Source organism: Electrona antarctica (assembly GCF_951216825.1).
Source record: "Electrona antarctica genome assembly, chromosome: 6".
In the NCBI taxonomy this organism is placed as follows: domain Eukaryota; kingdom Metazoa; phylum Chordata; class Actinopteri; order Myctophiformes; family Myctophidae; genus Electrona; species Electrona antarctica.
The window spans coordinates 14,731,630-14,747,652 of NC_136811.1; the positions used below are offsets into that span (position 1 = coordinate 14,731,630).

Sequence of the window (16,023 nt, forward strand, 5' to 3'; positions counted from 1 at the left end):
GGACTATTGTTGGTATGGTTCCAGTATGGACTATTGTTGGTATGGTTCCAGTATGGACTATTGTTGGTATGGTTCCAGTATGGACTATTGTTGGTATGGTTCCAGTATGGACTATTGTTCGGTATGGTTCCAGTATGGACTATTGTTGGTATGGTTCCAGTATGGACGATTGTTGGTATGGTTCCAGTATAGACTATTGTTCTGTATGGTTCCAGTATGGACTATTGTTGGTATGGTTCCAGTATGGACTATTGTTGGTATGGTTCCAGTATGGACTATTGTTGGTATGGTTCCAGTATGGACTATTGTTGGTATGGTTCCAGTATGGACTATTGTTGGTATGGTTCCAGTATGGACTATTGTTGGTATGGTTCCAGTATAGACTATTGTTCTGTATGGTTCCAGTATGGACTATTGTTGGTATGGTTCCAGTATGGACTATTGTTGGTATGGTTCCAGTATGGACTATTGTTGGTATGGTTCCAGTATGGACTATTGTTGGTATGGTTCCAGTATGGACTATTGTTGGTATGGTTCCAGTATGGACTATTGTTGGTATGGTTCCAGTATGGACTATTGTTGGTATGGTTCCAGTATGGACTATTGTTCGGTATGGTTCCAGTATGGACTATTGTTGGTATGGTTCCAGTATGGACTATTGTTGGTATGGTTCCAGTATGGACTATTGTTGGTATAGTTCCAGTATGGACTATTGTTGGTATGGTTCCAGTATAGACTATTGTTCTGTATGGTTCCAGTATGGACTATTGTTGGTATGGTTCCAGTATGGACTATTGTTGGTATGGTTCCAGTATGGACTATTGTTGGGTATGGTTCCAGTATGGACTATTGTTGGTATGGTTCCAGTATGGACTATTGTTGGTATGGTTCCAGTATGGACTATTGTTGGTATGGTTCCAGTATGGACTATTGTTGGTATGGTTCCAGTATGGACTATTGTTCGGTATGGTTCCAGTATGGACTATTGTTGGTATGGTTCCAGTATGGACTATTGTTGGTATGGTTCCAGTATAGACTATTGTTCTGTATGGTTCCAGTATGGACTATTGTTGGTATGGTTCCAGTATGGACTATTGTTGGTATGGTTCCAGTATGGACTATTGTTGGTATGGTTCCAGTATGGACTATTGTTGGTATGGTTCCAGTATGGACTATTGTTGGTATGGTTCCAGTATGGACTATTGTTGGTATGGTTCCAGTATAGACTATTGTTCTGTATGGTTCCAGTATGGACTATTGTTGGTATGGTTCCAGTATGGACTATTGTTGGTATGGTTCCAGTATGGACTATTGTTGGTATGGTTCCAGTATGGACTATTGTTGGTATGGTTCCAGTATGGACTATTGTTGGTATGGTTCCAGTATGGACTATTGTTGGTATGGTTCCAGTATGGACTATTGTTGGTATGGTTCCAGTATGGACTATTGTTCGGTATGGTTCCAGTATGGACTATTGTTGGTATGGTTCCAGTATGGACTATTGTTGGTATGGTTCCAGTATGGACTATTGTTGGTATAGTTCCAGTATGGACTATTGTTGGTATGGTTCCAGTATAGACTATTGTTCTGTATGGTTCCAGTATGGACTATTGTTGGTATGGTTCCAGTATGGACTATTGTTGGTATGGTTCCAGTATGGACTATTGTTGGGTATGGTTCCAGTATGGACTATTGTTGGTATGGTTCCAGTATGGACTATTGTTGGTATGGTTCCAGTATGGACTATTGTTGGTATGGTTCCAGTATGGACTATTGTTGGTATGGTTCCAGTATGGACTATTGTTGGTATGGTTCCAGTATGGACTATTGTTGGGTATGGTTCCAGTATGGACTATTGTTGGTATGGTTCCAGTATGGACTATTGTTCTGTATGGTTCCAGTATAGACTATTGTTCTGTATGGTTCCAGTATAGACTATTGTTCTGTATGGTTCCAGTATAGACTATTGTTCTGTATGGTTCCAGTATAGACTATTGTTCTGTATGGTTCCAGTATGGACTATTGTTCTGTATGGTTCCAGTATAGACTATTGTTGGTATGGTTCCAGTATGGACTATTGTTGGTATGGTTCCAGTATGGACTATTGTTGGTATGGTTCCAGTATGGACTATTGTTGGTATGGTTCCAGTATGGACTATTGTTGGTATGGTTCCAGTATAGACTATTGTTGGTATGGTTCCAGTATGGACTATTGTTGGTATGGTTCCAGTATGGACTATTGTTGGTATGGTTCCAGTATAGACTATTGTTCTGTATGGTTCCAGTATGGACTATTGTTGGTATGGTTCCAGTATGGACTATTGTTGTGTATGGTTCCAGTATGGACTATTGTTGGTATGGTTCCAGTATGGACTATTGTTGTGTATGGTTCCAGTATGGACTATTGTTGGTATGGTTCCAGTATGGACTATTGTTGGTATGGTTCCAGTATGGACTATTGTTGGTATGGTTCCAGTATGGACTATTGTTGTGTATGGTTCCAGTATGGACTATTGTTGGTATGGTTCCAGTATGGACTATTGTTGGTATGGTTCCAGTATGGACTATTGTTCTGTATGGTTCCAGTATGGACTATTGTTGTGTATGGTTCCAGTATGGACTATTGTTGGTATGGTTCCAGTATGGACTATTGTTGGTATGGTTCCAGTATGGACTATTGTTGTGTATGGTTCCAGTATGGACTATTGTTGGTATGGTTCCAGTATGGACTATTGTTGGTATGGTTCCAGTATGGACTATTGTTCTGTATGGTTCCAGTATGGACTATTGTTGTGTATGGTTCCAGTATGGACTATTGTTGGTATGGTTCCAGTATGGACTATTGTTGGTATGGTTCCAGTATGGACTATTGTTGGTATGGTTCCAGTATGGACTATTGTTCTGTATGGTTCCAGTATGGACTATTGTTGTGTATGGTTCCAGTATGGACTATTGTTGGTATGGTTCCAGTATGGACTATTGTTGGTATGGTTCCAGTATGGACTATTGTTGGTATGGTTCCAGTATGGACTATTGTTCTGTATGGTTCCAGTATGGACTATTGTTCTGTATGGTTCCAGTATGGACTATTGTTGGTATGGTTCCAGTATGGACTATTGTTGGTATGGTTCCAGTATGGACTATTGTTCTGTATGGTTCCAGTATGGACTATTGTTGGTATGGTTCCAGTATGGACTATTGTTGTGTATGGTTCCAGTATGGACTATTGTTGGTATGGTTCCAGTATGGACTATTGTTGGTATGGTTCCAGTATGGACTATTGTTCTGTATGGTTCCAGTATGGACTATTGTTGTGTATGGTTCCAGTATGGACTATTGTTGGTATGGTTCCAGTATGGACTATTGTTGGTATGGTTCCAGTATGGACTATTGTTGGTATGGTTCCAGTATGGACTATTGTTCTGTATGGTTCCAGTATGGACTATTGTTGTGTATGGTTCCAGTATGGACTATTGTTGGTATGGTTCCAGTATGGACTATTGTTGGTATGGTTCCAGTATGGACTATTGTTCTGTATGGTTCCAGTATGGACTATTGTTGGTATGGTTCCAGTATGGACTATTGTTGGTATGGTTCCAGTATGGACTATTGTTGGTATGGTTCCAGTATGGACTATTGTTCTGTATGGTTCCAGTATGGACTATTGTTGGTATGGTTCCAGTATGGACTATTGTTGTGTATGGTTCCAGTATGGACTATTGTTCTGTATGGTTCCAGTATGGACTATTGTTGGTATGGTTCCAGTATGGACTATTGTTCTGTATGGTTCCAGTATGGACTATTGTTGTGTATGGTTCCAGTATGGACTATTGTTGGTATGGTTCCAGTATGGACTATTGTTCTGTATGGTTCCAGTATGGACTATTGTTGGTATGGTTCCAGTATGGACTATTGTTGTGTATGGTTCCAGTATGGACTATTGTTGGTATGGTTCCAGTATGGACTATTGTTGGTATGGTTCCAGTATGGACTATTGTTGGTATGGTTCCAGTATGGACTATTGTTGGTATGGTTCCAGTATGGACTATTGTTGTGTATGGTTCCAGTATGGACTATTGTTCTGTATGGTTCCAGTATGGACTATTGTTGTGTATGGTTCTCCAGTATGGACTATTGTTCTGTATGGTTCCAGTATGGACTATTGTTGGTATGGTTCCAGTATGGACTATTGTTGGTATGGTTCCAGTATGGACTATTGTTGGTATGGTTCCAGTATGGACTATTGTTGGTATGGTTCCAGTATGGACTATTGTTGGTATGGTTCCAGTATGGACTATTGTTGTGTATGGTTCCAGTATGGACTATTGTTGTGTATGGTTCCAGTATGGACTATTGTTGGTATGGTTCCAGTATGGACTATTGTTGGTATGGTTCCAGTATGGACTATTGTTGTGTATGGTTCCAGTATGGACTATTGTTGGTATGGTTCCAGTATGGACTATTGTTGGTATGGTTCCAGTATGGACTATTGTTGGTATGGTTCCAGTATGGACTATTGTTGGTATGGTTCCAGTATGGACTATTGTTGTGTATGGTTCTCCAGTATGGACTATTGTTCTGTATGGTTCCAGTATGGACTATTGTTGGTATGGTTCCAGTATGGACTATTGTTGGTATGGTTCCAGTATGGACTATTGTTCTGTATGGTTCCAGTATGGACTATTGTTCTGTATGGTTCCAGTATGGACTATTGTTCTGTATGGTTCCAGTATGGACTATTGTTCTGTATGGTTCCAGTATGGACTATTGTTGGTATGGTTCCAGTATGGACTATTGTTCTGTATGGTTCCAGTATGGACTATTGTTCTGTATGGTTCCAGTATGGACTATTGTTGGTATGGTTCCAGTATGGACTATTGTTGGTATGGTTCCATTATGGACTATTGTTCTGTATGGTTCCAGTATGGACTATTGTTGGTATGGTTCCAGTATGGACTATTGTTCTGTATGGTTCCAGTATGGACTATTGTTGGTATGGTTCCAGTATGGACTATTGTTCTGTATGGTTCCAGTATGGACTATTGTTGGTATGGTTCCAGTATGGACTATTGTTGGTATGGTTCCAGTACTATGGACTATTGTTCTGTATGGTTCCAGTATGGACTATTGTTGGTATGGTTCCAGTATGGACTATTGTTGGTATGGTTCCAGTATGGACTATTGTTGGTATGGTTCCAGTATGGACTATTGTTGGTATGGTTCCAGTATGGACTATTGTTGGTATGGTTCCAGTATGGACTATTGTTGGTATGGTTCCAGTATGGACTATTGTTCTGTATGGTTCCAGTATGGACTATTGTTGGTATGGTTCCAGTATGGACTATTGTTGGTATGGTTCCAGTATGGACTATTGTTGGTATGGTTCCAGTATGGACTATTGTTGGTATGGTTCCAGTATAGACTATTGTTCTGTATGGTTCCAGTATGGACTATTGTTGGTATGGTTCCAGTATGGACTATTGTTGGTATGGTTCCAGTTTGGACTATTGTTGGTATGGTTCCAGTATGGACTATTGTTGGTATGGTTCCAGTACTATGGACTATTGTTCTGTATGGTTCCAGTATGGACTATTGTTGGTATGGTTCCAGTATGGACTATTGTTGGTATGGTTCCAGTATGGACTATTGTTGGTATGGTTCCAGTATGGACTATTGTTGGTATGGTTCCAGTATGGACTATTGTTGGTATGGTTCCAGTATGGACTATTGTTGGTATGGTTCCAGTATGGACTATTGTTCTGTATGGTTCCAGTATGGACTATTGTTGGTATGGTTCCAGTATGGACTATTGTTGGTATGGTTCCAGTATGGACTATTGTTGGTATGGTTCCAGTATGGACTATTGTTGGTATGGTTCCAGTATGGACTATTGTTGGTATGGTTCCAGTATAGACTATTGTTCTGTATGGTTCCAGTATGGACTATTGTTGGTATGGTTCCAGTATGGACTATTGTTGGTATGGTTCCAGTATGGACTATTGTTGGTATGGTTCCAGTATGGACTATTGTTCGGTATGGTTCCAGTATGGACTATTGTTGGTATGGTTCCAGTATGGACTATTGTTGGTATGGTTCCAGTATAGACTATTGTTCTGTATGGTTCCAGTATGGACTATTGTTGGTATGGTTCCAGTATGGACTATTGTTGGTATGGTTCCAGTATGGACTATTGTTGGTATGGTTCCAGTATGGACTATTGTTGGTATGGTTCCAGTATGGACTATTGTTGGTATGGTTCCAGTATGGACTATTGTTGGTATGGTTCCAGTATGGACTATTGTTGGTATGGTTCCAGTATAGACTATTGTTCTGTATGGTTCCAGTATGGACTATTGTTGGTATGGTTCCAGTATGGACTATTGTTGGTATGGTTCCAGTATGGACTATTGTTGGTATGGTTCCAGTATGGACTATTGTTGGTATGGTTCCAGTATGGACTATTGTTGGTATGGTTCCAGTATGGACTATTGTTGGTATGGTTCCAGTATGGACTATTGTTCGGTATGGTTCCAGTATGGACTATTGTTGGTATGGTTCCAGTATGGACTATTGTTGGTATGGTTCCAGTATGGACTATTGTTGGTATGGTTCCAGTATGGACTATTGTTGGTATGGTTCCAGTATAGACTATTGTTCTGTATGGTTCCAGTATGGACTATTGTTGGTATGGTTCCAGTATGGACTATTGTTGGTATGGTTCCAGTATGGACTATTGTTGGGTATGGTTCCAGTATGGACTATTGTTGGTATGGTTCCAGTATGGACTATTGTTGGTATGGTTCCAGTATGGACTATTGTTCTGTATGGTTCCAGTATGGACTATTGTTGGTATGGTTCCAGTATGGACTATTGTTGGGTATGGTTCCAGTATGGACTATTGTTGGTATGGTTCCAGTATGGACTATTGTTGGTATGGTTCCAGTATGGACTATTGTTGGTATGGTTCCAGTATGGACTATTGTTGGTATGGTTCCAGTATGGACTATTGTTGGGTATGGTTCCAGTATGGACTATTGTTGGTATGGTTCCAGTATGGACTATTGTTGGTATGGTTCCAGTATGGACTATTGTTGTGTATGGTTCCAGTATGGACTATTGTTCTGTATGGTTCCAGTATGGACTATTGTTGTGTATGGTTCTCCAGTATGGACTATTGTTCTGTATGGTTCCAGTATGGACTATTGTTGGTATGGTTCCAGTATGGACTATTGTTGGTATGGTTCCAGTATGGACTATTGTTGGTATGGTTCCAGTATGGACTATTGTTGGTATGGTTCCAGTATGGACTATTGTTGGTATGGTTCCAGTATGGACTATTGTTGGTATGGTTCCAGTATGGACTATTGTTGGTATGGTTCCAGTATGGACTATTGTTCTGTATGGTTCCAGTATGGACTATTGTTCTGTATGGTTCCAGTATGGACTATTGTTGTGTATGGTTCTCCAGTATGGACTATTGTTCTGTATGGTTCCAGTATGGACTATTGTTGGTATGGTTCCAGTATGGACTATTGTTGGTATGGTTCCAGTATGGACTATTGTTGGTATGGTTCCAGTATGGACTATTGTTGGTATGGTTCCAGTATGGACTATTGTTGGTATGGTTCCAGTATGGACTATTGTTCTGTATGGTTCCAGTATGGACTATTGTTGGTATGGTTCCAGTATGGACTATTGTTCTGTATGGTTCCAGTATGGACTATTGTTGGTATGGTTCCAGTATGGACTATTGTTCTGTATGGTTCCAGTATGGACTATTGTTGTGTATGGTTCCAGTATGGACTATTGTTGGTATGGTTCCAGTATGGACTATTGTTCTGTATGGTTCCAGTATGGACTATTGTTCTGTATGGTTCCAGTATGGACTATTGTTCTGTATGGTTCCAGTATGGACTATTGTTCTGTATGGTTCCAGTATGGACTATTGTTGGTATGGTTCCAGTATGGACTATTGTTGGTATGGTTCCAGTATGGACTATTGTTGGTATGGTTCCAGTATGGACTATTGTTGGTATGGTTCCAGTATGGACTATTGTTCTGTATGGTTCCAGTATGGACTATTGTTCTGTATGGTTCCAGTATGGACTATTGTTGGTATGGTTCCAGTATGGACTATTGTTCTGTATGGTTCCAGTATGGACTATTGTTCTGTATGGTTCCAGTATGGACTATTGTTGGTATGGTTCCAGTATGGACTATTGTTGGTATGGTTCCAGTATGGACTATTGTTGGTATAGTTCCAGTATGGACTATTGTTGTGTATGGTTCCAGTATGGACTATTGTTCGGTATGGTTCCAGTATGGACTATTGTTGGTATAGTTCCAGTATGGACTATTGTTCGGTATGGTTCCAGTATGGACTATCGGTATGGTTCCAGTATGGACTATTGTTCGGTATGGTTCCAGTATGGACTATTGTTCGGTATGGTTCCAGTATGGACTATTGTTCGGTATGGTTCCAGTATGGACTATTGTTCGGTATGGTTCCAGTATGGACTATTGTTGGTATGGTTCCAGTATGGACTATTGTTCGGTATAGTTCCAGTATGGACTATTGTTCGGTATGGTTCCAGTATGGACTATTGTTCGGTATGGTTCCAGTATGGACTATTGTTCGGTATGGTTCCAGTATGGACTATTGTTCGGTATGGTTCCAGTATGGACTATTGTTCGGTATGGTTCCAGTATGGACTATTGTTCGGTATGGTTCCAGTATGGACTATTGTTCGGTATGGTTCCAGTATGGACTATTGTTCGGTATGGTTCCAGTATGGACTATTGTTGGTATGGTTCCAGTATGGACTATTGTTCGGTATGGTTCCAGTATGGACTATTGTTGGTATAGTTCCAGTATGGACTATTGTTCGGTATGGTTCCAGTATGGACTATTGTTCTGTATGGTTCCAGTATGGACTATTGTTGGTATGGTTCCAGTATGGACTATTGTTCTGTATGGTTCCAGTATGGACTATTGTTCGGTATGGTTCCAGTATGGACTATTGTTGGTATAGTTCCAGTATGGACTATTGTTGGTATAGTTCCAGTATGGACTATTGTTGGTATGGTTCCAGTATGGACTATTGTTCGGTATGGTTCCAGTATGGACTATTGTTCGGTATGGTTCCAGTATGGACTATTGTTCGGTATGGTTCTCCAGTATGGACTATTGTTCTGTATGGTTCCATTATGGACTATTGTTCGGTATGGTTCTCCAGTATGGACTATTGTTCGGTATGGTGGTCCCATTTTGGACCGTTGTTCTGCTCTGCAGTATTTGGACTGTCTCTCTCTCTATTGAACTCTCTGTTGTTCAATAGAGAGAGATAGAGAGAGGAAGTGGGAGGGAGAGACAGGGAGAGGGCGTTTAAAAATGGAGCGATAGACGGTTGGTGGCTGGAGACTAGAGAGGGTCAGCCCAGGTTGTCTGTTGTCTGTCTGTCTGTCTGTCTGTCTGTCTGTCTCGCTATTCTCTCCTGTCTCTCTTCGGGTTTGATCTTATGAACCATCTCTATAATTATCACACCTGGAGATGGACCACATCACTCAGTGCTAATCTCGATGCGTGTGTGCTAATCTCGATGTGTGTGTGTGTGTGTGTGTGTGTGTGTGTGTGTGTGTGTGTGTGTGTGTGTGTGTGTGTGTGTGTGTGTGTGTGTGTGTGTGTGTGTGTGTGTGTACGTATCTGTCAGTATCCTCCAAGGTTATCTCTCTCTGATCTGATGAGCTAAGTACTGTAATTATCAGACCATCACCATTAATCTGCAGTGTGAGTGGCAAAAATGTGTGTGTGTGTGTGTGTGTGTGTGTGTGTGTGTGTGCGCGTGCGTGCGTGCATGCACATCAAAGGGCAAGCCAAAATCCCCTTGTGTAATGTAATGTAGCTAGTGAGCTTGTAGATTTTTAGTGCAATAAATCACGCGCAAACAAGCATAAATCAGGCATTACATTATGTGTGTGTTACCTTACCTAGCCTCCTACAGTACTCAGGGGTTATGTCATGTGTTGTGTTACCTTACCTAGCCTCCTACAGTACTCAGGGGTCATGTGTTACCTTACCTAGCCTCCTACAGTACTCAGGGGTTATGTCATGTGTTACCTTACCTAGCCTCCTACAGTACTCAGGGGTTATGTCATGTGTTGTGTCACCTTACCTAGCCTCCTACAGTACTCAGGGGTCATGTGTTACCTTACCTAGCCTCCTACAGTACTCAGGGGTCATGTGTTACCTTACCTAGCCTCCTACAGTACTCAGGGGTTATGTGTCACCTTACCTAGCCTCCTACAGTACTCAGGGGTTATGTGTCACCTTACCTAGCCTCCTACAGTACTCAGGGGTTATGTGTCACCTTACCTAGCCTCCTACAGTACTCAGGGGTTATGTGTCACCTTACCTAGCCTCCTACAGTACTCAGGGGTCATGTGTTACCTTACCTAGCCTCCTACAGTACTCAGGGGTCATGTGTCACCTTACCTAGCCTCCTACAGTACTCAGGGGTTATGTGTTACCTTACCTAGCCTCCTACAGTACTCAGGGGTCATGTGTTACCTTACCTAGCCTCCTACAGTACTCAGGGGTTATGTGTCACCTTACCTAGCCTCCTACAGTACTCAGGGGTTATGTGTCACCTTACCTAGCCTCCTACAGTACTCAGGGGGAGGGGCTGACAAACAGGTGACCCCTCCGCCGTGACCTCCCAGGTTCCTCTGCTCCGTCGCCGTAGGGACATGCCACACTTTCACTGTCGTATCTCGACTTGACAGACAGACAGACAGACAGACAGACAGACAGACAGACAGACAGACAGACAGACAGACAGACAGACAGACAGACAGACAGACAGACAGACAGACAGACAGACAGACAGACAGACAGACAGACAGACAGACAGACAGAGATAAGTTACATAAGTTAGATTTCCCTCCGTTGCATTGTAACAGCTCTGTGTACACATAATTTCTATTCCCTTTCAATTGTGCATAATTAATTGCATTTTTAATGAATTGCATTTTTATAGCGCTCTTTCAAGTGCTCAAAGCGCTTTACAATGGTTCGTTCATTCATTCATTGGGGGGGTGAAGCGGCGAACAGTCGACGCCAGCGTCCTCACTTCCCACATTCACACACCAATGGTGGCGAGCTCACACAGACCGACTCATTAGAGGCAATGTAGGGTTCAGTGTCTTGCCCAAGGACACTTTGACATGTGGACATACATTATTTTGTTTAGATTGTATTGTTTCAGTTCCACTCTTGCTTTGGCAATGTTAATGTAAGTTTTCTTATGCCAAAAAAGCCCTTTGAATTGAATTGAGAAAGAGACAGAGGCACGCGCACGCGCACGCACGCACGTACGTACGTGGGCGCACAGAGGTGAAGCACCTGTTATTACTCATCAGTAGGACAAAAAGCCATTAGAGATTATCCATTATCGTATTCTTAAACACTGAAATCAAATTTGCACTACTTGTCATTATACCGAGACCTCTGTAATGAATTATTAATGCAGGCTTTGTGTTATCACATCGGTGCACGTTCAAGTTCAAATTAAGAGTCTGTACATAGCAAAAGCCTGGGTGTTAATTTAACTGCGAATAGTGTGCAAATGGAGCCAGTACAGCCAGGGATGTGCCACGCCGCGCAGAGCACACAGAGGGCCTGCATTTGTGCCATGTGTTTCGGGCAAAAGGTACAATCACTTTATTGGAGAGATGGTGTGAGGGGACCTCACAGAGGGGAGGGACAGAGACAGAGAGAGATAGAGATAGAGAGAGCAAGGTTAAATGCAATCAACCTGAACCACTAGGCCTCAGCAGAGTTATCAGTGTAGTGTAGAGAGAGAGAGAGAGAGAGAGAGAGAGAGAGCAGAAGGGAAAGAGACAGATGCAGAGAGATGGGGATAGAGAGAGAGAAATCAAATAGAGTGATGGGGGACAGAATGAGAAAAAAAGTGAGAGAAAGGGAAAACATACAGGGAGACAAGGCAAACAAGACAGGAAGTGAAACAAAAGAGAGTGCGAGAGACATAATTATCTGCATTATTCATTCTGCAGATCTCTCTTGTCTACCGGAGGCGCACCCCCCCCCCCCCCCCCCCCCCCGCACCACCCGCTGCACTTACCTCCCGGAGACCACCAGGTTGTCAATGGCAACGACGCAGGTGACAATGTCGCTGTGACCATGGAGGAATCTGAGGCGGAACCGGGCCTTTTCCCAGAGGGCCTGGAGCGATGCAAACGTGTCTGAGAGAGGGAGGATAACGTGAATGGAAACTAATTTGCGCAGTTAGTGGTATTGACACATCGGCGACTATTGTTTGGTTCCCAGACGGTGCGCCCGAGACACACTGGTGTCGTGAGATAAGTCCAGGTGTGCTTTGGGACAACCACACATTATTACTGCAATACAGTATACTGAAAGTTACGAATTATCTTTTAATTTACTATATCAGCACTCCTTTCCAAAGACAGACACAAATTCTAGTCTGTCCCCGTTTTGGGCATTATATGCGGAAATCTGCCATTTAAAATACATAATTTAAGTACATACATAATGTACGTTGATCTTATAATTGCTTTTCCTTGATGTATTATTTTGCCTTTCTATTTCCATTTTGACATTATCTGACATTTAAAGGAGTGATGTCACATTGTGGTGTGACCAGACTGAACCACCGGAGGTTGAATAGAAAAGAAACATGTCTCTTGAGCTGATGTGTGGCAGAGTTGTGCTCTGTGCATTTGCCACAACAAAGATCCATGTCTCATGAATGCCATGTCATATCAGTGTTGTGTGGGGAAGAAAGCTGATCAACCAGCTCACACATGATCCATTTGGAGCTTCGAGATTGGCCATTTCCTATTTCAATGTGTCGCTTGTGACACCTACAATGAAGCTGGTGGTAATTGCATTGATAAGAATTTTGCATGGATAAGAATACAGGTGTAAAAGAGAAAGAGAAAAGAACCCACACACTCATCTGCTCCAAAAGTTATCGAGCCAAGACTCTTCATCTGGTCAAACTCCTTTGTTTGACCAGTTTGACCAGATGAAGAGCCTTGGCTCGAAACGTCGTCAATAAAGTATAAGTTTTGGAGCAGATGAGCAGGTTCTTTTCTCTTTTTCTGATGTTACTTACCTCTACAGGAAAGGATTCCAAATAAGCCAGCTGGCTTCTTCCTTTCCTTGCATTGTATTTTTGTTCTTCGATATGTATTGTCTATTTTTTATACTATGTGCTAAATAAATAAACCTAAAACCTAAACCTAAAACCTAAGCTTGCCCTTTGATGTGCTTGGGGGCACAAAACGTATTAAAACCAAGGCGTTTTTTGCTTAACTGAAGATAAAACACCTCAGTGTTCCTCAATGTGGATGATGATGATGTTGCCGTGAAGCCATGAGTTAATATGGCTCAGAGGAAGTACACGCCGTGTGTCCCTCAGGGAGGCAGACACAGACTGAAAGGTCAGATCGGTGTGGTTGTTGTTGCTTCTTGCTACGTACGATACACCCTTCTCTCTCTGCAGCTTAATCTTTCTGGACGTTTTTTGCTCGTCACCTCGATTCTGCACCGTGGTGTTTTTGAGAAACCTCAGACATCAACAGCCGAGCTGTTACTATAATTATTATTAGTCGTACTAGTGGTAGTAATTAGGAGTTGTAACCGTGGCATGTTTACACCCCATGTGAAAATGTGCTTCCATGCAGCTGGAAGCACATGTTGTCGTGTGTATTTTTGGTTCAAACCTGCTGCCAAGCCAAAATAAAACAAAGCTATGGGGAAATTAACTGGAACAGGAAACAGATATGCCACCTTCTAAAAATTGGGACTGCACTGCAGTAATGAAAAGATCGAGTCAATAGTAGAGATATATATATGATATTATTGTTGTTATTTTATTATTAGGTTCGAGAAGCAAGTCCACTATAGTTATCGTACTTCTTCCTGGGGATGTGACATGTCGGTCAACCAATAGGAAGACAGAAGGAGGGGGCTCAACGTCTGAATTGCCATTTGGCTCTGTTGGTCTAGAAACACACATGAATAGTTTGCGCCCGGGCAGTCGGACGCTGTCCGAGTTTTGCCAGGGACACATTTTGTGTGACACACAGACACATGGTCATACGTGCACATACACACTCACACATACACGCACACACAATTAGCCCACCTTCTTGCTCAAGTTGCTGTGTTTCCGTCCTGGGTTCTGCACTGGCAGCCAGGGCTGGACAGTCCTCTGACAAATCGGTGCGGTGGTTTGACGATTTGGCTGCTCCCGCTGTATCTCGCCTTCTGCCCGTCTCTGATCTCTCCCCCTCTAATCCCACCTGGATCTCCCCTGTTCCTATGTTTGTCTGTGAGCCGGCCAGCGTTGGCCGCACAACCTGGGCACTTGGTTCCCCTTTGGGGATCTTTGAGGCTGGAGGCATCTGTGATGGAACGGCCCCAGAGCTGTCCTCCCTGTGCTCAAGCAGAACAGGGAAGAGGAAAAAAGAAACACAACGTCATGGAATGATCAACGTGTAAAGGGACGAAGCAACCTCTGTGACAGCATGCCTAACTGTAGAGTAATGTTTTTAACCCATTCGGGCCTGACGTCGAAATTTAAAAAAAATGTTTTCTAAATCATGACAATTTTCTGAAAGATTTGAGGCACCTTTTAACGATTTTTCAAAAATAGCAGACCTACAAGTTCATAGCGCGCCACTCGGTGGCGCGCTATGAGCTTGTAGATCTGCTATTTTTCAATAGCTAAATTATAACATAATGTTTAAAACACCAAAAGGGGTTCCCGCCCAGAATGGGTTAAGGGCCCTCCAACACAGAACACAAGTGCTAACCAAACAGCAGGCATGTGAGACAGATTGAGAGAATGACTTGGTCAGAGTATGACCATTATCTCGGCTAAATCATCTGTTATCACGTTTGAATGGTGCCAAAATGTCCATACTGGCATCCTCACCACATAGCCTGGTCAAGGTTTCCCCCTGGTGGACGTGTCATTTCCAACTATTGTCGGTGCATGGAACTAGGAGCTACTAATATATACTATTCTCTGCCTATCAGGACGTAACTCGGACGGCGCCGAGTCGGGTCTGGTGGCCTTCGCAACGCTCGGCACGGCGAGTCGCTCGGCTGGTGCCTCACGTAGCTCATGGCCACCAGACACGGCGCGCCTCCGTCAGGACATCAGTGATAATGACAATGCTACAATCGCAGATAATGACATACTGAACAGTGAGGATGCCAGTATGGACATTTTGGCACCATTCAAACGTGCTGATAACGGATGATTTCGCCGATTCAATACATGATACCAGTCGAATGGGGTGGATTGAGAGAATGAGTTGATCAGAGTATGAGAATGGAGGAGATTCACAAAGACAATGATCAGCAGTGAGTTCATGAACCACTTTGTCCTGCGAGTAACACTCCATGTAGAGGGAGAAAGATACAATAAAAGATACATAAGGATATATATTGCAATTTCACTTTGCATAACTACTACAACCTCTGAAATACTGGCATACCAGGGCAATCGAACAGCCAAGTGTTTTTAGGGCATTTACTGTACCATTTACTGTGTGAGGAAAATGCCCTTGACATCAACTAGTCCCTGGTTTGATTTTTGGCCGGTGGTCGTACCATTTGCTGCATGTTACTCCCCTACACTCTCTGCATTTCCTGTCTCTCTCCACTGGAACTATCAAATAAAGGCTTAAAAATACCCCCCAATGTATTACCAACAAATACTGGTAATACTAGCAATGTTGATTTTAATTCAATCTAGTTGTTATAGTTGTAGTCCCCTGTTCATGATGTTGTAGAGGTAAAAAAGTGCAAGCATGAATTATGTTCAGCAAAATCAACAGTAAATATGCATGCAACCCAACAGAGGAGCAGAACATTTTAAAAGCCCTATAGAGCAAAAATGTGTAGACATTCTGTGCATGTAAAAGATTATAACCACAGTTATATACCGCTAGTTTTGACCATAACAG

At 42.4% G+C, this 16,023-nt stretch overlaps 2 protein-coding genes across 3 annotated transcripts in view; one reads left to right on the forward strand and one right to left on the reverse strand.

Annotated features, from left to right (window-relative positions):
• LOC306924684 (uncharacterized protein) overlaps positions 1 to 16,023 on the forward strand; it is a 67,949-nt gene that overhangs the window by 32,176 nt on the left and 19,750 nt on the right. The window lies entirely within an intron of this gene.
• The window catches only part of LOC306924683 (uncharacterized protein), a 34,475-nt gene that overhangs the window by 15,331 nt on the left and 3,121 nt on the right, over positions 1 to 16,023 (reverse strand). For both annotated transcript variants that reach the window (XM_079503276.1, XM_079503277.1), the window contains exons 3-5: positions 14,193 to 14,482; positions 12,141 to 12,261; positions 10,653 to 10,774 (exon numbers count right to left, since the gene is read on the reverse strand). In XM_079503276.1, coding sequence (XP_079359402.1) covers positions 10,653 to 10,774; positions 12,141 to 12,261; positions 14,193 to 14,482 — 533 coding nt within the window. The remainder of the gene's footprint in view (positions 1 to 10,652; positions 10,775 to 12,140; positions 12,262 to 14,192; positions 14,483 to 16,023) is intronic.